Genomic DNA, 20,600 nt, shown 5'->3' with positions numbered 1-20,600 from the left:
CAGCACCTAAGGCTGCCGTGTGTCCTGAGGGAATTCGTCTGCTTATATTAGCGATACCACATAAAAATGGATTGACGACACAGAAACCTTAGCCACGACATCAGACCAGTCTCATTTTTCAATCAGCATGTTTCAATCAGGCGGTAAACTAGAGATTCTAGTTACAATATTCTGTACACATGTCTTGGAAGCCTACCTAGTGTAGGTGTCGTGGTCGTTGATATTAAGGACGGTGGTGGCAAAACGTAACATCGATACCTGTGTTCGCCTTTCTTCAGTCGACGGCTCGGGTTTTCGGGTTTCCAATAGGAACTATCGATTCCTTCCTATCCGTCGAAAATGAGCTGAGATGCTATGAAGCTAGTCAACTTCTGAATACTTGCATGCATAGAACAAGTTCTTAGCGTTTTTACAGGATACATCTATTACCTCGGTCAGTATATAAGAAAGAACTTTAATCCAACGCGCAGGATTCATCACTTTGTTAACTCGTGTCTTCAATTTACGGGTATTACAGTTTCGTAAGAAATTCCCGTTCTACTAACTGCCGTCATAAGACGAATAAGTTCAGGTCTTTTATTCTTACGGATACATTGCTAAGGAGGACGAAAACGAGCAAGCTGAATCATACTTAGGCATACGACACACCTGCCGAGATGGGCGAGCTGACTATATTACAAGTGCCAACTACTAATTACTTAGGCAGGTACAATACCACTTACGACTTGCGATAGTCGATACGAATCATGTAAGCGGCTGAAAATATATTTAGATACGTGGCTTTATTGCGAAATAGGGCTATCGAATTGAATCTTACAAGAAGGAAATAATTCGTGGTCGAGTTGCCGACCTACCGTCCTGTGCCTGTTGATGTTAGGTCTTTTCATTTGTTTGTTCGTTTATTACTTATTAGATAGATGTGTGTAGGTACCCTTAACAAGGGCCGTATAGGACTATATTGCTAAGTGATCATGAGTGATAGGCTAGTAAATGCTCGGTCCTATCCTACTAGGTATCATCCTCGTATATAAGTGCCCTAGAAGAGATCTAGAACGAGCGAATGATACCTTATTGAGTTAGATGGTTTAAACGCTTCAGCGTAGCTGTAACAATTTGGTAACTGCAGGAAGCCTAATTCGATTAAGTACCTTCTCAACCACATGGGACAGGGACATACGGGGGAACAAACTTAATTCCTCCTACTATTGATGTACTGTATGTACATGCACCTGCTCATCACGTTTAATGTTTATCAGAATGACTTCAACATTTGAACTTTGTCCCTGAAGATCGAAATAGCAGAGTTCATGCACAGGTACATATGTAAGGGCCTAAAGTTAAAAAGCTAAGAGTTTCGAATTGAATTCAAAGCACGTCATCTTGTAACACGACTGCACCGAAGCTCTTCAGAAACGCATTCCAGCAGCTTCCCATATCTGTCAATCTTGTCATTACATAACCCTAGATATGCGATCCTTCTCATGTACGGATGCGGCAAGATACGGGGATTCATTGGTTGCATTGGTTGGCTTGTGCGACTTGTTGCTCAGGCCAACATCATTCAGCGAGTCAGATCCATCCATTTCCCTCACGTAAAATTGTACTAACATCTGTACTATGCTGACTGCCTAGTACTAGGTAGGAATAGTACTTGGGGATACAGCATATGTATACTAGTAAGTACCTATGTACATAGTTGGTACTAAAAAGCGCCACCTTGATACTACATATATTGATAACTAGGGTGATAATTATAAAGGTGAAATAAACATTTAGAAATGTCAATTGATATTCAGACGATGCGCTTCACCATGAAATTATATGAGACTATCCCTTATTGCACATACAGCCATGCTGCAGCTTCCAAACAGTTGACATCCTTCCGTTCTGCATTGCTCTTTCTATACTCCATAGTTATTAAGTTTTAGGATGCAGAATAGAGGCCACTTCAAATCTCAACGGCGGCTCGTGGGGGTCCACAGTCCCACTCACAAATCACAAATTTAATAGATGTAACTCTTGGCTCTAAGCAATGTCGCGCAGGATGGAGGAAAGAGAGAGAAGAAAAAAAAAATTAATTATTCGGTTCAACGCTAGACTGGGTACCAGATACGGTTACTACACTTATCATCAATCCCTGCACATAACGAGAGGGAAAGTATGGAACGACAACATTGAACACCGTTGTTTCTTAAATTCGTCAGTTATATCGTCGGAGGTTGAATCTCATAGATACAGAGACTTTATTTCCTTCTCCGTCGGAAAGTTCATTCATAATCGTAATCTACACAAGGTCAATTGTTCTGTCGCAGTCCTGTCACCCCCTGAGACAACTCACCCTTTGTTACCTTGACTACCTCCTACCTACTGCCTACCTCTGAATCCCTGAAAAAAGTGGCTGCAGCCACCTTGGCCTTCTGGCATTCATCTCCGTTTTCGCCTATGACTGTCGACAGCCTCTTATCTTGAGGACTGTTGCAGAAGGTACATTAAATCTGGCGCCCGTCGACTCCAATACCGAAGTTAATTCTTCATCCTTTAGCGACCGCCCTGCGATCGCCCACCGTCGAAGGCGATCTTCTGTCGGCAGCGACTCTGGTAATCGCGTGTCTCCTCTGCGTCTGGGCCACCAGGCCCAGTACTTGCAGCCAACTTTAAGTCCTATTCCTGGTACGTTGGCTGCTTATCTACTTTCCACCTCTGACCGAAAACAAAATCGTGTAATATGTGTAATCTGTGTAATCTCACTAATCCGGATCACGCCGCAGGCACTCCCAACATCCCGATGTCCTTGAGTAGAAGTCCCTCCCCAGTACCCGGAGGAGGGTGGTCTTCTCCAGGTCTCAACATTAATACCAGCGGTCGATCCAGCCCAGCGAAATCCTCCTTTTCGGGTCCCAACGGCAGTTCTGTAACCTGGGAATCCGCAAGATTAAAAAGCCAGGGTGTCACTGGCTATCCTTCATTTTCTACCCAAAATCAGGGCTTCTTTACGCGACACATGCGGCGCATCTCGAGCAGTTTACCATCCTTTAACGTGGCGACCGATGAAAGATATGCGGAGAAAGAGAAGCTCGGACGAGGCAGGTGGAAGATTCCGCTACTAGGAAGGGTCAGAGCAATGATCGCAAGAATGGGTAGAAAGGGGAAGATACGTGCGCTAATAGCGCTATTATTACTCGCGTGTTACATATTATTCTACATCACACGTGAGTTTTAACTCTATCTTATGCCGTTTAGTTCGCTAACCATCTGTCAGCCTTGTGGTATCATTGGAGAAGAACGGGCTGGCTAGGAGGCGGGGAAAAGTTTGTTATTATACTTGCCGCAAACGTCGGAGGCGGCGTGATGGAATGGAAGGGAGCGCGTGAGTGGGCTATCGAAAGAGATAGTGTCAGAAACAAACGAAAGTATGTCGGAAGATGGGGTTACGATCTCGAAGTTGTCGATATGAGTACCAAGAAGCGATATGCGCACGAATGGAGAGAAAGCTGGGAGAAGGTGGACAGCATCAGGAATAGTTTTCGGAAATATCCAAAAGCTGAATGGTAAGTTAACAAGCGCATACGCATACGCATATGTATGTGCCACGAAGCTTAAACATGCTAACATGCTGCAGGATTTGGTGGCTGGACCTTAATACGTTTGTCATGGAACCCTCCTATTCGCTTCAACGTCATCTATTCAACAGTCTAGAGAAGCACGTCTATCGCGACATAAACGAATTCAACCCCCTCAACATATCGCACCCCATCAAAGCCAACTATCTTGACCCGGTGTCAACGAGTGCAGTGGGCGACGGAAATATTGATTCCGTGAACCTCATCCTATCTCAGGACTGTTCGGGGTTCAATCTCGGCTCATTCTTCATCAGACGAAGCGAGTGGACCGACCGCTTACTGGATATATGGTGGGATCCAGTAGCCTATGAACAAAAGCACATGGAGTGGGAACACAAAGAACAAGATGCGCTCGAACAACTATACACCACCCAACCGTGGATTCGAAGTCACACAGCCTTCCTTCCACAGCGACTTATCAACAGCTTCCCCACCGGAGCGTGTTCGGATAATGGAAACGACACCCGCATCCACTACAACGAGAAAGATCGAGACTTTGTTGTGAACATGGCAGGTTGCGAGTGGGGTCGTGATTGCTGGGGGGAGATGTACAACTTCCGCGAGCTCAGCTATTATCTAAACCGAAACCCTTGGGAACGATTCAAGGAGGACCTCATTGCCGTTATCTGGTTTAAGTTGACTGGCCAGAAAGTTAAGTGTACGTACACGTATTTCCTTTATTTCCGTCCATTCCCATCTATTCCTAGTACTACTCGCCTCTGTTCACTTTTGTCGGTTTACATACACCAATTACTAACTATGATCGTTATAGTATAGGATAACTCTCTTTCGGCCCCGTCAATACCCTGATCTCGACGAGGTTCCTGGTTTGGATTGTCGGGTCGCACTTTTATGTTTTTCTTTGGGAATGTTAGATTATTTGTCCATGACTACGAAATCTGATGTTCTGTCCTTCCTAGTGGTGCGACCAGTAACTTCGCTGTTCGCTCAATATACCCATTTTGCATCCCAGTTGAAAGGACGTGTTTCTTAAGTCTTCTAGACTTCACCTAGTGCACGATTGTATCTTTCATCCGCTCTGCATCTACCCATCATCCATGAGAGTAAGATAATTGGCGTGTTTGAGATTACGAGATAAAGGAAAACTGCTCAGTAGTTCATGAGCACCTGTATTGCTATCCATGTATAATATGTCACCCCCATGACACCGAGGGGATCAACAACTTGATCATCTCCGGCTTTATGCTCTCTATCAACATTATGTTTGTCGATTTGACTCATGTGTGCTTTAAAGCGAAAGTATCCCTTATTTGATTTACTTAAAGCAGCTATTACCACACAATAGTACAGTATGTTTTGATCATGGATGCAAACTTACGATAGGGGATGACCTCATGATATGTGTATATTGTATTATCTATTATGCGGATCCATTTTCAGACGTTTTATTTGTTGGAATCTATCAGCATAAAAAATTAGGTACCTAAACTCGCTCTTGCCAAATGTCTAACATAGGATCATTATGGATGCTAAATCGGAAAGAGCTCTACGAGTCTAGGCTTTAAAGACTATTAAGATTTGGAAAGCAGCATGTTTGCCCTAGATACCTAAGTACCTACCCAACTATATGATGTATCCAACGTAGGATATATTCCTAACTAATCCTCGAGATTCAATGAATGTTTTAATTTCTACCCCCAACCTGATCGATACCTGAGCCATCTTCTCAAACTCTTCCTTCGACAATTATTTCCACCCCCAGAGCTTTCAACATCCAATTCGCGCAGTAAGTCTATTAAACCCGTAACACCGTCAATATGGGTGTCTGGGGTCCAGGTCTCATGCAATGTGATGATGACTATGAGATTGCCAAGGATTTGTCGGAGATGTGTGGATGTCAACTCCTCTTCGAAGGCGCTGGCCAACATGAAAAGAAAGAAGACACGATCAGAACCTTGAATGGCGGCGTCTTCTCCAAGAAATTCGACCGGATCTTTTCCGCCAATTCCCGACCTCTTACAAGCCATCACAGGCGTGAACGTCTGCTTATTATCTTCGCCATGCTCGCAATGAGGTTAGGTGTCAGAATAGAGAGTGATCACTTGAGACATCTTCATCTACTTCGGCCCTGGCTTCCCACCATGGAGCAACAACTTCAGCTATTCACCGCAGTCGAGGAATACAAGAATGATGGTACACCTTGGATTACAGGCTCGAAGAATCTCGCAGAAATGCAGACTAGCAAGGCAAATCCGGGCCTCGTTGATCCCTTCTGGTATAGCGGTTTAGGGTTAGTCACAAGCTTCACAATACGAATTATGATTGCGTCACATCACCAGAACCCCTTTCGATCCATCACCACTTCAAATAATAAATTGCTGACTATATTTCTATTGGCAGGCACTCTGCAGATGAGAATCCTACGGCGGAGATGAGTAGCAAGTCCTGTCTCAGTTGTAGAGATAGTGAACCTCGCCTTCGTTGTTGTTTGCGTTGCAAGATGGCTCGATACTGCAGTAAAAAGTGCCAGCGCCACGACTGGCAAGTCCATAAAAGAGTCTGCGAAGTTCATGAAAACCCTCGTGTCTCCGTAAGTTGCAGCATTTGCCTGTTATGAATCTGTAATCCTAGTCTTACCATATCTGCAGTCCACCAAAGAGGAGCTAACAACGCCGGTGACCAACACGATGTAGCGTGTAGATACTCCTCTTCCGATGCATTAATCGAGGTCTCCGCGACCGAGCGGATGAGCATGGTCCAGGCTGGTTGACTTTGAGGACGCTACTAGTATTTTTGATTTTAGCTTGCTTTTTCTTTTTAAGATTTCGGGAGAAAACGTGGAGTATGTAGTCGGATGTCCCGGAATAGGACTTGAAGGTCTTTTGCTAGGTAGCACATGAATTTGACGATACAGTACCTAGTCGCACAAGACACCGCCACGAAAGCTAGGGATTCAAGACAATGAGAAGATGTTCTTTTAAATATGAATTCAGTCTGGGCAGTATTAGTGTGACTAGCACTAGCATCCTATGTTAGACGGTCATAAGATGATCCGTTTCATGCGCTCAATTATCAGCTGGAAATACATAGTTGTGAGTGAGGCTCGGTCTAGGATGTGTGATAAAGTGATCGGCATCTGGGATCATCCTACATATCTAAATTGGGCAACTTAGATCTAAATTCATGTGACAAGTACCTTTGTCCCTGACCCTAGGAGGCAGGCATTAAACAAGAACGAAATGGAATGTAACTGTCGCTCGACGATTAATCATAATACTATCGCACGAATGGTTCCCATCCGAGGAGAATGGTCTGAAATGTAACAAACAGAGAACACAAAAGCAACCTACTCTATCAAGTGGGCGTACCAGTTGCGAGAATCTTTCGACTCTTAAGGACTTAACAGTTGAACATACTACCTACATTCTATACAAATAGTAGGTATTGTTAAGCTGATTTCTTGTTTAATCGACAACCTATATATAGGTTATAGAGGAACGCGGATAGGCAAAAGCAAGACCTAAATTGATTAGCTCAGCGGCGCAGACGCATGAAGATATGGGATGCATAGAATCCTCCGAACTCACGACCCATAAGCTTTTTTTAAGCTCATCTTAGCAGCCGAATCTAATCGAGGGTTCCAGTTATAGAACCAAGATACCGAAGACCATGTATTCGGTCCGCCTCCATTCATGGGACTTGGGCACGAAATAACGTGTGACTCGGAGCTGAACTCGAGAACCCTGGGGTTTTATACATAATTTACACAATTTAGTTGACAAATCCTTCGAGGTGAGGTCCGGAAGGATGCCGAAGTAGCAATTGCCAGCAGGTTGAAATAATGATATCCAACGAATTATCCAAAGGAAGCAGGACGTTTCGAGTAGTTTGTTTCGCCTTGCCGTTTCAGAAGCGGGTCGACACCCAATCACCAGTTGTGGCGCGTATGCTTCGTCCCCCCATCACGGTACTAGGTCACTGTACCAACTGATGAGGTAACGTTCTCAGTGCCTGTTACGTACGGTACTTACAGTGGAGGGTACAGTACGTTCTAGTGAGTGGTGGGGGTATTAGGCGGGCGTTAGGTGCGGGCAGGCGCGGGTCAAAAGGGGCTGGGCGCTGCCAAGATTGTGGCGGCCGGAATTCCCAGCTTCGATCAACTACGTTCCATCTATTGGCTAAGAGCTCTTCTTTCTTAACCATCATAGAAACCGACCACATTCACAGACCTGCCTGGTAGACATTCTTCATAGGCAGTTTCGATGTCTTACCCCAGCCCGGTCCTCTTTTATCTGAAAGATTGCGTTTTGATACAGCAACATTGGCGGCATGTCGTCCAACCAACGTTACCATAGTTCTACCTTATCTTCTTTTAATGTTCTCATTGAAGATGTTAGCCCGTTAGCCCGTTAGCCTAGCAGCCCAGTAGCCCAGAATACCTTGCTACCCTCACATGCTCATGGTCAAGTCTTTAAGGAGGTTTCAATGTTTGTATTTCACTTTCACTTGACTGGCACAATAAGCGTATGTCTTACGCAGTTGTCCAATACTATGCATTACTGAATATGGCAATGTTCCTAATTAGTTAAACTTAATATGACTTTCTTTCAAGGATATCTAAACCATCTTACATCTTTCCTAACCACTTGCACGAATTAGGGTTAACGTGACATATCACGACCTCTCCTACCCTAGAATTCCCCGGTGAAAAAAATGCGATCCTGAATGTGCCTTCCTAATTTATCTTAATCTATGTCAAGCGAGGAAGCATCTAGTGAGATCCTATTGTTCTTTTCAACCTTCCTTTGGAACTCCCGAATCTATTAAATTCGGCGGCTGCTGCTCCGGTTAGCACAGCCTGAAATAAATCACAACCACCTCAAGGTAAATTCCATCCTTTCTAACCTCCACCTAACCGTGTCATTTCTCATTCTCACACTTATCTTTAAAAGTCCAGTCGTCGTTCCTTATGCGGCTCTAAGAAAATAAAAAAGAAATAAAAATTCTTCGAATCATTCGTGTCTCTCCTTACCCACACGTCTACACACAAGCCACCGTCGGATCACGCACTCCTTTGTTTGCGTCACCAATTGTTCTATTTCGACACATGACAAACAACGAATTCTTCTAGCTTTGCTATTGTTCGTCCACAAGTAGTCATTCAAGTTCAGAACCACTCTTTTCAAGACTTGACAACCCATTGTCATTTATTTAAATTTCAAAGGCGGCCATCGTTTCGTTCACCTACCCAAGGCCTACCATTCATTATTGATATCGACTTATCACCTTCCTTCTCGACCTTCATTTCAATATCAAATCATAGTTTATCGTAGACTTGCCAGGCGCAAGAATCTCCCCAATATTTGGGTCCTTCACATCTATTTTCTGTACATAACATATTTTTCCACATTTCATTCCGAGTCAACATGACCTTCACGAAGATTATCGGCGGCGCATTGGCGCTCGGGGTCGCGGCACAGGCTGCCTACACGATTCAGGATTCTTACGACAGCACTAACTTCTTCGACGGCTTCGAGTTCTTCAACGAGCCGGACCCAACCAACGGCTTCGTCAACTACGTGTCGGCGACTGAGGCTAACGCCATGTCCCTCGCCGGATATGCCAACGGCGGCATCTACCTGGGCGTGGACGCGAACACCACTAACCCCACTAACGGTCGTTCATCTGTCCGAGTAAGCTCCAAGAAGACTTACAGCCAGGGCCTTATCATCGCCGATATTGCCCACCAACCGGCTGCTGTGTGCGGAAGCGTAAGTAATTTTTATATTTTTCTTTCCCCATATCCCATTACACCAAGAATAAAAAGCGAACACTTGCTAACTTAAATTACTGTAGTGGCCTGCCTTCTGGACTGTGGGCCCCAACTGGCCGTCCAGCGGCGAGATCGACATCATTGAGGGAGTGAACATGGGAACGAACACCACCTACACTCTCCACACCGGCTCCGGATGCACGTTCTCGCAGGGAGACTGCAACTATCCCGGCACCGGCACTAGCGGCTGCCCAACGGCGAGTAACGATGTGCTGACTCTCGCTGACGGCTTTAACGCGATTGGTGGAGGAATTTTTGCGCTGGAGTGGACTTCTTCAGCAATTAACATTTTCTTCTTCCCGCGCACGGGCTCGATTCCCCAGGATATCGCCGCGGGGAAGCCGGACCCGAGCAAGTGGGGATCTCCGCAGACTTCCTTCTCGGGCAGCGGCTGTGACATTCCGAGTCACTTCAAGGACAACCAAATTGTCTTTGATACCACCTTCTGCGGCGACTGGGCAGGTAAGGTCTGGCCCTACGACCCGGTCTGCAGCAAGAAGGCTGCCACCTGCCAGGACTATGTCGCGGCCAACCCGACTGCCTTCAAGGACACTTACTGGCTCATCAACTCCGTCAAGGTTTACTCCGGCGCTACTAACGGTACCGCGATTTCGAGACGACGATTCCACGCGTAAATGCAGCCACCCATATATATGATACCTAGGGAAGGCGGGTCCAATCTTCTGGGCGTATATCTCTTCTGGGGAGGCTTAGGTTTTGCGGGCGTCGGGGAGGGAAGGAAGAAAGAGTTGATACCCAGAGGCTATCTCTTAGCAAGGCATTTGCTTTGCATTTTTTCTTCCTCTTTTTTTCTCTTTGCATCTGTCGCCATCTTACCCTCAAAGGAAACAAGGAGTTTTGAGTGGGAAGCATGCTTATCTTACGAGGGGCGGAGGCGTTCTGTCGGATGGATAGCAAGACAGTGCGCAGTGCAAATGATGGAGGGGCGGGCGGCATTAGCATGTTTTTGCTTTTTTTCGATTCTATTCGATTCTTACACTTGTACATATTTTTTTCTCTCGCATTTCTTCCTTCTGCCACCGCGCCGAGGCCGTAGTTCGGCTTCGGACGCGAGATGAGCTAGGAAAGAGAACATGGACATGAACAAATGATAGCAATAAATGATAGCTATATTGCACTTACAACTCTACGCGGCCCTTTCTTCTGGCTAGTGTGATTGCTGTTGGGATTTTCGTCTCCCAAGTTTTCGTGGCGGTTTGAAGGTCTAGTTACCTATGGAGATTTCGTATAATGTAATGTTCGTGAGTTGGTAGATTTTTTTTTTCGGTAATATGTAATCAACTTCTTCGATGGCTCTGAGAGTTAGCAATGCGAAAAGTGAGATAATTCGTTTGATTTCCTTCTAATTTCCTTCGCTTTCGTTCTTATCGGAGAATCATCACTGTCACTCCGTACTTACTACGTGCTTCTTAAGCCCCCTCAAGACATTACATACCTGGGTAGGTAGGTATATGGATGAGACTTACAAAACGCGTCTCGGGGTTCCCGTAGAGCAGTACTTCGGATTCCGATTATCAGAGTGGACCGAAGGCGGTCAGATTTCGTTTCGAATATGTCTGTAGTGGGCGCCGCCAGTTCGAACTCTGCTTAAACAAAGGCGACACAGTGATGAGTTCCGTTTGACTCGTTGAAGGGCAAGGAAAGGACGGTGAGTCCGGGTTATCTGTTTCCTCTATGTGTGTGGGGTTTGTCTTGGTCTATTGTAGGAAAGCCACAGTCAGATTAGCAGGATAGACAACTAGGATATGACGTCCATCAACCCGTGGCGAATCTATCGTTTGCATGTCGAACAGAGACCTTCCACCAATTTGGAAACTGGCAACTGGAGCGCGAGACGTGCATAGACATTTCAAAGAATCATGTTTATGTATGCATCGGGATCTTGCGTCGAACAACGAGCCGACCTGCAAATGGCGGTGGTAGATGTCTTATGTGTTTCTCATCTTAGCAAATAGAAGAAATAGGTAGAACAAATCGGTTTACTATGAGCGACCAAGACGCCAGCGTGTACTCTAGATGTGAAGATTCTGATATATAAAAAGGGAATAACGTACCTCTGAGAAATCCGATCTCATCCCAACCTACCTCCTTGCTCTTCAGTGATGTGTTTTTATTACCCTACTGCCAAACCGAAGAAAAGCAAGAAGGCCAGAAAACCGACGCCTGCGAATAGTACGACCAGCAGCGAAAGTATTCAAGACAGCGCACGCATGTTCCCAGCCGCAATGAATCACCCGTACGGGATGTACGTCCCATATGGCGCGGGGCAACGTTTCGAAGAGTATGAGCCTAGCTATATCACGAAAGCCCAGGCTCAATGGGCTTCCCATGGGGAGACACTTAAAGGAACTCTCGGGGCGGTAGCGAAGAATGGGAGTAAGATAGACGACGTGAAAGCTTGTGTTTCCGATGGGTTTGCGGAGACCCGAGACTCTTTTAAGAATACCCAGCAAGCCGTCAGGGGAACCCACGTCGCTATCAATGACACTTATACAGCAGTTGGGGACGTCCATAACACTGTCAAGGAGGCTTACGACACTATTCAGAAGAACCACGGCGAATATGCGGCAAAGCAGGACGGATGCGTTGCTGAGATTCGTCAGGTTCGAACGTTATTGGAGGACGAGGCGAAGAAACGAGAAGAGGCACGTCGGAAACGGCAAGGCATGCAGGAAGCCTGGGACTATTTTCAGTGGTTCCAGCAGACAGAACGAGAGGCGGAACCGAAGTCATCGAAAAGTAGTACCCGAACGCAATCAAGCGGCAGTAGCAGTACTAGCAGTAAAAACGATAGTAACACACGGCGTAGACGGCGAACGCCACCCGAGGACCAATACGAGCCGGAGAAGCGACAATATCAGGACCGAGATTTCAAAAAGGCAGTTTGGGAGTATATGGATGAGATTTTCGGCGACGGATATCCGCATGCTGACCGCCCCGAGAAACATCATGAGAATCATAACCACTTCTACACATACCCTCCAGCGACTCCAACATGGTCCGGTCAGTATCCTTCTGACCCTTGGAATGGTCGACAGCACGCCCCTCCACCATATCCGGGTTGGGAAGGGTTCTACGATGATAATGTTGATGACGATATGGGTCGACATCGACCTCCTAGACGGTCATATAACGCACCGCGAGGCGGCCGTGCTCGTAAGGGTCCATGGTAATTTATTTAGCGGATGTAGCCAAATCCCTTCGGTGATATTAGTCATGAAAGGAACACGAATTGAAGCAACACGAAGTCGGAATTCTCACGTGTCACAGCATGGACCACGAATTCACCATGGTTTCGCAAGGCGTTCAAAGCGTTCAGCTTTCGAAGTCTGGAATTTTCCAATCCCATGCGAGTGATGCGAAACGAAGCGAAGGTTCAGCCGCACTGACCTTCTCCAGCGTGGCGTGGCTGCGTGGATGATAGAAAGATTGGTACTCTCCTTTCATCTCGGGATGGCGAGGCCAGTGGAGAAGGCTCATTTCAGTGGTTATATTGGCGATCTAGGGCGCGTTTGATTTTGGTGGGGATTTGAGATGGATCAAAAGTTTCCTTGATCAGACTCTAGGATGGCTAGCTTGTCTAATTGCCAGACATCCTAATTGCCTGATCGAGATGGCAAATCAGATTTGCTTGAATACTGTAGAAACTGTGTAAAATATCCCGAATATCTCGGTTCGATCTAGTACTCCGTAGTCTGATCATATGTAAATCTTTAGTCGAAGACCTAGTTAGGTAATCGAAGAATAGCGCAAGGCGAAACCATGCCATGCGCAACCATGCTAGCAATTTCGGGAAATGAAGGAAAACCACGTCGAATCAATGCAGCCCAGTGGGTGAATCGCATAGCTAAATGGCTACCCCCAAGTAACCATGGAAACTTGCATAAAATCCATCTTCTCAGTCAGTCGGTAAAAATGGGATGATGTGTTTTTGATTCATCGGTTACTGATGTTTGTGGGTTTCTGGGTTTTGGATGGTGACTGAAGACAAACATGGTGTTGTTGTAAGAGGAACAATTTTCAATGGCTGGGAGATAGCACGGACTTGGCATGAGACCATACCTAGTAAGGTACGTACATTGAGCAATATTCCAAAGTTTCCTTTTCTTTCCTTTTCCTAATCGACCACCGATGCGCGTTACGTGTGATTGGCTGAAGTGGAGGTGAATTGGGTTTAATTCATCCTTGGCAGCCCTACTAAGGCTAGCGTAATTGATCGGTTTCTCTAAGGAGGAGCTCGGACAGTAACGCTAAATCTATGCCCTTGTTTAGTTTCCGATGGGCTCCAATAACAAACGGACCGCAATGCTTTGTTTCCACCTTTTTCTGCAGGAACAACAACGCTGTAAGCGCTCCAGGAACACGCAGCTTGTCCAGCTGTCTTAGTTGTCGTAATGGATCCCATTTCATTTTTCTACCAGTAAGAGAGCTTTAGATAACACAATAACATAAAGATTTTTTGTGCGAAAAAATTATCTACTCACTAGACAATGGATTTTTACAAATCTAAGTGGTAGTTAGACGAGATCTCCACGTAAATATAGGACTTAATAGGACCTACCAGAGGCCTAGACTCCTTTTTGCGATTGTTGTCGCAATAAGTCGCAATGAGAACGCGGTCAAAAGCCTATGATGAGCAGGGGACAGTTCCGAATCACCCTTGTCTCTTCCCGGTAGACGTTTGCCGATCCACATTAATCTTAAGCACCATCGAGGCGTATGTGCTGGTTGTATGCCTTGATTTGACCTAGTCTGCCCATTCTCGTCGTCTCATTGGTAGAATTCAGTCCGCAAAGAAAAAATACTGCCCATGTCCAATAAAAAAGGTCTCGTCGCCGTCGTCCCCCTCCACCGCCAATTTTCCCTTTTACCCTCCCCTTTTAACGACCGTCAGCTTCAGGGCCACATTCACTCATTCTATTCTCTAACCGTGAATAATATTGCATTTTGCAACCCACGCTCTTTTTCTACAAATAAATACCACTGATACACGGTTACCGTCACTCTCTTCTAAACAAATTAATTACAAATATCCAACAGACCTTAAAAAGGGAAGAAAAGTTATAAAGATCATCACTAGTGATAATCACATTCCCTAACGCGAGTCAACTTGGATACCGCCCGCTTTGACGATCTTGAGGAGGATAATCTAGAAACGTGATACCCATTTTTCGATCAACATCGACAACCACAAAAAACCACATTCGAGATGCATGTCCCATCGTTGATCGTGTTGGCCGTCGGCGCCGCCTCTGCCGTCGCGCAGTACCCCGTCGAGTCGGTGACTTCCTCCGCCGGAACCACCACCGCCACCTCGTACCTGACGGCCACCGTCACCATCACCAAGTGCAACCCCACCAACACCGCTTGCCCGCTGTACTCCAGCTCGAGCTCGTCGACTTCGTCTTCCATCTCGACGCCTCCCGCGTACCCCACAAGCTCCGTTGCGCTTAACACCACCAGCTCCATCGCTACTTCCTCCACTTGGTACCCGATCTCCAAGAACTCGACTGTTTCCGCCGGCCCCACCGCCTACCCCAACGTCTCTTCCAGCTACGTCATTCCTACCACGTATGCTACGCAGACCTCGTTGATCCCCACAACAGCCGCAGCTACCCCGTCTTCCCCGGCATCCACCTCCGCGCCTCCCGTCCCGGCCAGCGGAGCCGGCCTCGTCTCCGTCCAGTCCGGACTCCTGATGGGTGTCATGGCCATGGGAGCCGCTTTCTTCGCATAAGCAGCCAGCTTGTAGCGTGGCGCGATTCGGGCATAAGTGGAGGATGACGAAAGACTTAGTTCACTTCGATTCTAATCACATTATTGATTCTCCGGGGAAGGAAGCTTGGGGTTCTTTTCTAAAGGCGGCATCGGTTTGGGGAGGCTGGTTTAATCGACCGGCAGATCCTGGGCGCGTCAGCTCTTTTTTCTCTATGTCTAAAGTCAGGAGGATGTATTCTCTAGTGTTTAGAGCATGCGGGGGAGTTGGGAAGGTTCATGTCTATACTTGAGCAGGGGCGTCGTGTCGATTATACGAGGTCGGCATGGCTAATGACATATATTTTCCATTCAGATTACTTGTGTGTTCTTATGTGATTGTCTTGGATTATTTCCATTTGTTGACATTTGGCTTAAGTGATAGACTATGCGTCTATGTAGGTCAGACAGGTCGGATAACATAATGGCGACATGTATGATAGGTGTAGTATATACGTGAGTAACTATTATATATCGCAATCAACCAGAATAGGAGTATGAACAAAAGCTGACGTTTCAAAGAGTTCCACGATGCCCATATCTGAACCAAACGGATGGGGTCACTCTGATCGACATATTAGAACGTATTTGATTATGGACGTCAGCCTCAGGGGAAGCGTAACAGCAGCATTGCATCCGCACCAATGGATAGACTCCGTGTCTCGTCTGACAACAGGTGCTACGATTGTCCTCCACGTCCCCGGATTACCCAAAAGGCTCCGGAAACGCCCCGGAAGCCCGTACTTAGACCTATGGGGATCTCCACATTTGAAACCGGGATCCCTGTTCAGCCACGAGGTTGAAGGCTTTGGCATACACGGTTGGCGGGGTTAGTACGGACGACGTGAGCATCCTCCTGTGCGAAATGCGTATGTATGTCATACTTAGTAGAAATGAGATGCTTTCAAAGACCAGACATGTATCGATATAAGTAGTTAGGTAAGTACTTAGTAAATTGTTAGGAAAACGAAGCTACACATTGCAATCTGCCATTAACCCCCCTTACATGTGGCTATACAGCCATGTACGTATTCTACTCCCGAACACGATCAGCCATAAAAGCCACAAACTAGATCTCTCCGAGACTAAATACCCCCTTCCCTCGGCCCAAAATTCTCCATTGAGTTATAATTAATCATGAACTTCGTGGCATTGGTTATCGTAGCATTTCTGACAGAGGTCCTTGCCCTCTGCAGCAAGTTTGCTACAACGACTATGCGCGCACGGCTTGCTGGCAAAAGAGAAGTTTGCACCCTTCTGGGTACAGTCGTTGTTCTGATGGTAGCTTGAGGCCATATTGACAAGAGTTATGTGTCGTGGATTGAGGTCGACGTTTATTCACAGTAACTTTCTCTTGGAGCGTAAGCACCTAGTTTGATGTTTAGCATATGAGCTGTCATATTAGGAATCTCTGGGGATAAGAACACTGATGAGAAACTGACCCTTGTATTTTCGTATGGTGTTTGGAAGATGGGAGATTGTGTGTACCATGTGCGTATATGTAAGTCTTACGCGCGTACAGAGATGTGTAGACGAAGGTGGTCTGGCGGAAATAACTTGCTTCGACGGATGCTCAAAGCAGACTTCCACAGCCCTTTTATATCCATCCAGAAGACTAACCTTCCGACCTGTCCAAATGTTTGACCAACGCTATGATCCCCCTCGGCGTCCAACATTTACAGGGTTTCTTCCTTTGGAGGTCAGGTTCTCCCTTATCCGAGGAGCTGTCTCGACCAAATTTCACTTCTTCCTGGATCAACGGTATAATTCCATGTTATACCATACCAAGTATCAACTGTCGTAATCATGGTTACAAGGAATCATACATATGGGTGTGGCCATGTCTAATCGGCGTTTTCTTTTGATCGAATTACGCAACGGTCATCGAAGTAACTTACCTACCCAGGTAGTGTTTCAATTTTTATACGTGGTTTACGAGTAAATATAAAAAATATCAAAGCTAATAGTAGACTCAACTAGTTCTCTTCTCGTCGATCACGTCAAACTGACTCTCTATCTCTCAATGGGTAGAAAAACGAGGAAGTTGGTAGTCAAAAGAGACCCGCGATATCGGCAAGCCTGGAGTTATTCGGAATCATTCGCCTTACGCTCTTCAAGACCCGAAAACTCGGATCTGCAGCGCATCATGGGAGTCAAAATCCGGCGCTGTACCGGCACGAAGTACCGATTTGGAAGTATGATCCTTGGTCGGCGAAACGTCTTACCATGCCAGTCATCAAATGGGGGCGATAGCCCTGTCGATAATCGCAGTCCGTCATCAGAGAATTTTGATATCCTAGTGGCCGACTGGGCGGCTCCTTCAATGCATCCTTAGCCAGGGTATCCCCCATAGTCAGCGTCTCTACACGACCCGCATTCTCGAAGGAGATTGGTAAATTTCCTACTGGCTCCTCCGTATTTGCTCATTAGAGGGACGTCTTAGCCTCTACGATACCCCATGCTAGTAAATAGTCACGCCCACGAAACCATCTTCTCGGCCAGCAGAACCACCCTAAGCGAAACCAGCTGAACTAGATGGAATAGATATGCACGCCATGCATATATTAGCTGTCACATGCAGGAAGCTGTCGTGTCCCTGCCTTCCATACGCGAGCTGGCTGACACACGACCTTCCATACCAAAAAAATGACACTGCTACCCTCAGCCACTCTTCGTCACATACCTTGGTTCTGGGAAGATAGTTGAATGGGTCCGATGATGCCCGTCGACATTAAGTCCTACCCGAGCACTCGGGACGGCGGATCTTCCCTTCAATATCGGGTCCTATGAAGTTCGAAGACCGTCAAGCCGTAGGCGGGGTGTAAGTAAGGATTATGGAAAGGATCCGTTGATTGGCCGCGGAACTACTCCAACTAGCTCCATTCGGGGATAGAATGCGAGAGATTCTTATGAATGAAAGGGTACTGCTGCTTATGTCTTTTAGACACGCGCCTCTTCGGGACCGTTCAAGTTTGCTCGGGACTTGATTTCGGCCTAAAACCTCGCCAAATATAGCCCAGGGGAAGACAAACAGTGCCCACACATTCCGCGTCTATCGGGATTGACGGGTCTCAAAGTCCAGGGGTATGTATACTATTTCCGGCACACCTTAGCCTTGGTAACCTTCAAGTTGTACTATATAGTGGTTGGGTAACCCGAGTTTGGAGTTCTTCTGGGCCGTAAGTTCCTGTGAAAGGCTCGGGAAAGCTGGGTGAGATTTTTTGGACTTAGCATAAGGCTGGGAAAACATCAAATGCTCTCCCATTATTCGGTTATAAGACTTTGGTATTTCTTTTCTGTGTCAAGTAACATGAACATACAGCCACAATGTATATTCCAACGGGAACTTGGAAGAATTTACGCATAGTCCTCCATAGGGGCATACGGGAAACAGTACGGGACTAACCTTAGACTCAACAATATTGCAACGGTTGCAACGTGATACCTCATATTTGTTCCAATATGAAGACTTCAGCAGGTGACTTCACGGCCCCCATTATCATGGTGTTCAAAATTACTCCCCACGTAGCAGGGTCTCAAGCTATGAATATAACTTTGTGCAACGACCAATAATCCTGTCTACTCGACTCCAAAACCACGGCTCGGTCTTCGGATGCCCTGTCACTTGGACTCATTGCAACCCTAAGGGAAGAATGAACAGGGATCCCTTGCTGCGGGAAAATAACAAACCCAACAGCCCGTCGGGTATGTAGTAGTTTGCATATTAGGGTCTGTGTCTAGTCGTAAGTCATATCATATGCCTAGCATATTGACTGGTGTCACACGGGGATTGGTGCCAAGTATCGTTAGTGTCAAGATAGATACTGTTGGATGATTATATATCATATCATTGGAGATATAACTAATCAAAAGGACACGCTAATACATGAAAGAGTTATGCATTAGAACCAACACGAGATTATCGGGCGCTTAAAACTTAATATAACTTTAACGCTTATTAGATAAATTATTATTAAATAAAAACGTAAATTCCTTTTTAAAAGAAAAAAAGAAAAATTATAAACCTTAAAACCTTAAAAAATTATTATATTAATTTTAAAATATTATTTTAAGCTTTTATATTAATTTTTATTATAAATAATTTTTTTTTTTTTAAAAAAAATCCGTATTTAAAACTTATACGTATTACCGGATAAATATTTTCTTATTATTAATTAACATTTTAATTTAAAAATTACCATAAGTTTTATATAATAATTAAAAAATTAACTTTTTATAAACTTATAATTAACTTTTAAACTTTTTTTACGATTTTTTTTAATAAATATTATTATTTTTTATCGTATTATTATTTAAAAAAATACTTTATTTTAATATTTTTATATACGTTTAATTTATATATTATCGGCGAATATTTTAACTTTTTAAATTATTAAAAAATTTAAAATTATTAATAATAATTTACGTTTTTATAAATGCGTGGAATTATTTTTTAAACGATTATAAAGTAATTTTTAATCTTATATTTTTTTATTTTTTAAAAAACGATTTCTTATTAAATTAATAAATATTAAAAAATTATTTATTAAAATTTTTTTTAATATAAATATTTTTAATTTTATATTTAAAAACGTTTTAATTATTTATTAATTTTAAAATTTCGAAATTATAATATACGATATTTTTAATATAAAAATTATTTAATTTTAAATTTTTAATTTTTTTATATAATTACGTGAAATTTATTAATAAATAATTAACACGTATTATATTATTTAAATTTTAACTTTTTTTATTAACGTTTTTTATCGTTTAAATTAAAACGAAATACGTTAATAATATAATATTACGCGTATCGTTTATAATATAATTATACATTTAATATATATAAATATAATAATATTAAAAAATTAAATTACATAATTTAAATAATAAATTTATAACGTTAATAATAAATTTTTATAACGTATTTAAATTATTATTATTAAATATATTTAAAATAATTAAGTTTATTAAAAAATTATTAATTAATTTATTTATATAACGAAATATTATAAATAAACTTTTCGTTTTTTTTATACGAATTTTAAAAAATAAAAAACATTTTAATAAAAAATAATCTTTTAAATTATTATTAAAAATTTATAAATTAACGAATTTTTAATTAAAAATTTTATTAACTTTTTTTATTTTAATAAAATTATTCGTAAATAACTTAAAAATTTATAAACTTATATTTAAATTATTATTAATAAATTTCGTATATAATTTATTCGTAATAAAAACGTTAATACGAAATTTATATTTAATAATATTTAAAAACGTGTAATTTTAATTTTATTATTACTTTTTATTTTTAAACTTTTAATTATTTAAAGTTTAATTTTCTTTAAAACATTATTTAAATATTTTAACTTTAAAATTTAAATAAAAATTACGTTTATTTTAAA

At 43.6% G+C, this 20,600-nt stretch overlaps 5 protein-coding genes across 5 annotated transcripts; all 5 read left to right on the top strand.

Moving 5' to 3' along the window:
* Nucleotides 1-2,520: 2,520 nt before the first annotated feature.
* Nucleotides 2,521-4,564, top strand: GGS22DRAFT_7945 (glycosyltransferase family 34 protein). The gene is made up of 5 exons (XM_047968117.1): nt 2,521-2,670; nt 2,769-3,209; nt 3,260-3,548; nt 3,620-4,278; nt 4,393-4,564. The coding sequence occupies exons 2-5, from the start codon at nt 2,786-2,788 to the stop codon at nt 4,395-4,397; spliced, it is 1,377 nt and encodes a 458-aa protein (XP_047823905.1). The 5' UTR covers nt 2,521-2,670; nt 2,769-2,785; the 3' UTR covers nt 4,398-4,564.
* An 834-nt stretch (nt 4,565-5,398) lies between these two features.
* GGS22DRAFT_183421 (uncharacterized protein) lies at nt 5,399-6,274 on the top strand (the record flags this gene model as incomplete). The annotated part of the gene is made up of 3 exons (XM_047964086.1): nt 5,399-5,871; nt 5,982-6,171; nt 6,230-6,274. 3 exons carry the CDS (start codon nt 5,399-5,401, stop codon nt 6,272-6,274), a joined length of 708 nt encoding a protein of 235 aa, XP_047823904.1.
* A 2,190-nt stretch (nt 6,275-8,464) lies between these two features.
* Nucleotides 8,465-10,718, top strand: GGS22DRAFT_149920 (glycoside hydrolase family 16 protein). Its single transcript, XM_047959223.1, has 2 exons — nt 8,465-9,352; nt 9,438-10,718. The coding sequence occupies exons 1-2, from the start codon at nt 9,008-9,010 to the stop codon at nt 10,047-10,049; spliced, it is 957 nt and encodes a 318-aa protein (XP_047823903.1). The 5' UTR covers nt 8,465-9,007; the 3' UTR covers nt 10,050-10,718.
* Nucleotides 10,719-11,537: 819 nt separating this feature from the next.
* On the top strand, nt 11,538-12,608 carry GGS22DRAFT_183419 (uncharacterized protein; the record flags this gene model as incomplete). The annotated part of the gene is made up of 1 exon (XM_047964085.1): nt 11,538-12,608. One exon carries the CDS (start codon nt 11,538-11,540, stop codon nt 12,606-12,608), a length of 1,071 nt encoding a protein of 356 aa, XP_047823902.1.
* A 1,636-nt stretch (nt 12,609-14,244) lies between these two features.
* GGS22DRAFT_149915 (uncharacterized protein) lies at nt 14,245-15,792 on the top strand. The gene has a single exon (XM_047959222.1). The coding sequence runs from the start codon at nt 14,645-14,647 to the stop codon at nt 15,170-15,172; it is 528 nt and encodes a 175-aa protein (XP_047823901.1). The 5' UTR covers nt 14,245-14,644; the 3' UTR covers nt 15,173-15,792.
* Nucleotides 15,793-20,600: the final 4,808 nt, after the last annotated feature.

Source organism: Annulohypoxylon maeteangense (genome assembly GCF_022496945.1).
Source record: "Annulohypoxylon maeteangense strain CBS 123835 unplaced genomic scaffold GGS22scaffold_1, whole genome shotgun sequence".
Lineage (NCBI taxonomy): Eukaryota > Fungi > Ascomycota > Sordariomycetes > Xylariales > Hypoxylaceae > Annulohypoxylon > Annulohypoxylon maeteangense.
This window is presented reverse-complemented; position numbering and strand designations above follow the sequence as displayed.

Excerpts from the sequence above, each read along its gene's own strand:
- GGS22DRAFT_7945 (XM_047968117.1), top strand. The coding sequence starts at position 2,786 with ATGTCCTTGAGTAGAAGTCCCTCCCCAGTACCCGGAGGAGGGTGGTCT. Across the intron at positions 3,210-3,259 it reads CATATTATTCTACATCACAC|CCTTGTGGTATCATTGGAGA; the intron begins GTGAGTTTTAAC and ends ACCATCTGTCAG. Across the intron at positions 3,549-3,619 it reads AAATATCCAAAAGCTGAATG|GATTTGGTGGCTGGACCTTA; the intron begins GTAAGTTAACAA and ends AACATGCTGCAG.
- GGS22DRAFT_149920 (XM_047959223.1), top strand. The coding sequence starts at position 9,008 with ATGACCTTCACGAAGATTATCGGCGGCGCATTGGCGCTCGGGGTCGCG. Across the intron at positions 9,353-9,437 it reads CGGCTGCTGTGTGCGGAAGC|TGGCCTGCCTTCTGGACTGT; the intron begins GTAAGTAATTTT and ends AAATTACTGTAG.
- GGS22DRAFT_149915 (XM_047959222.1), top strand. The coding sequence starts at position 14,645 with ATGCATGTCCCATCGTTGATCGTGTTGGCCGTCGGCGCCGCCTCTGCC.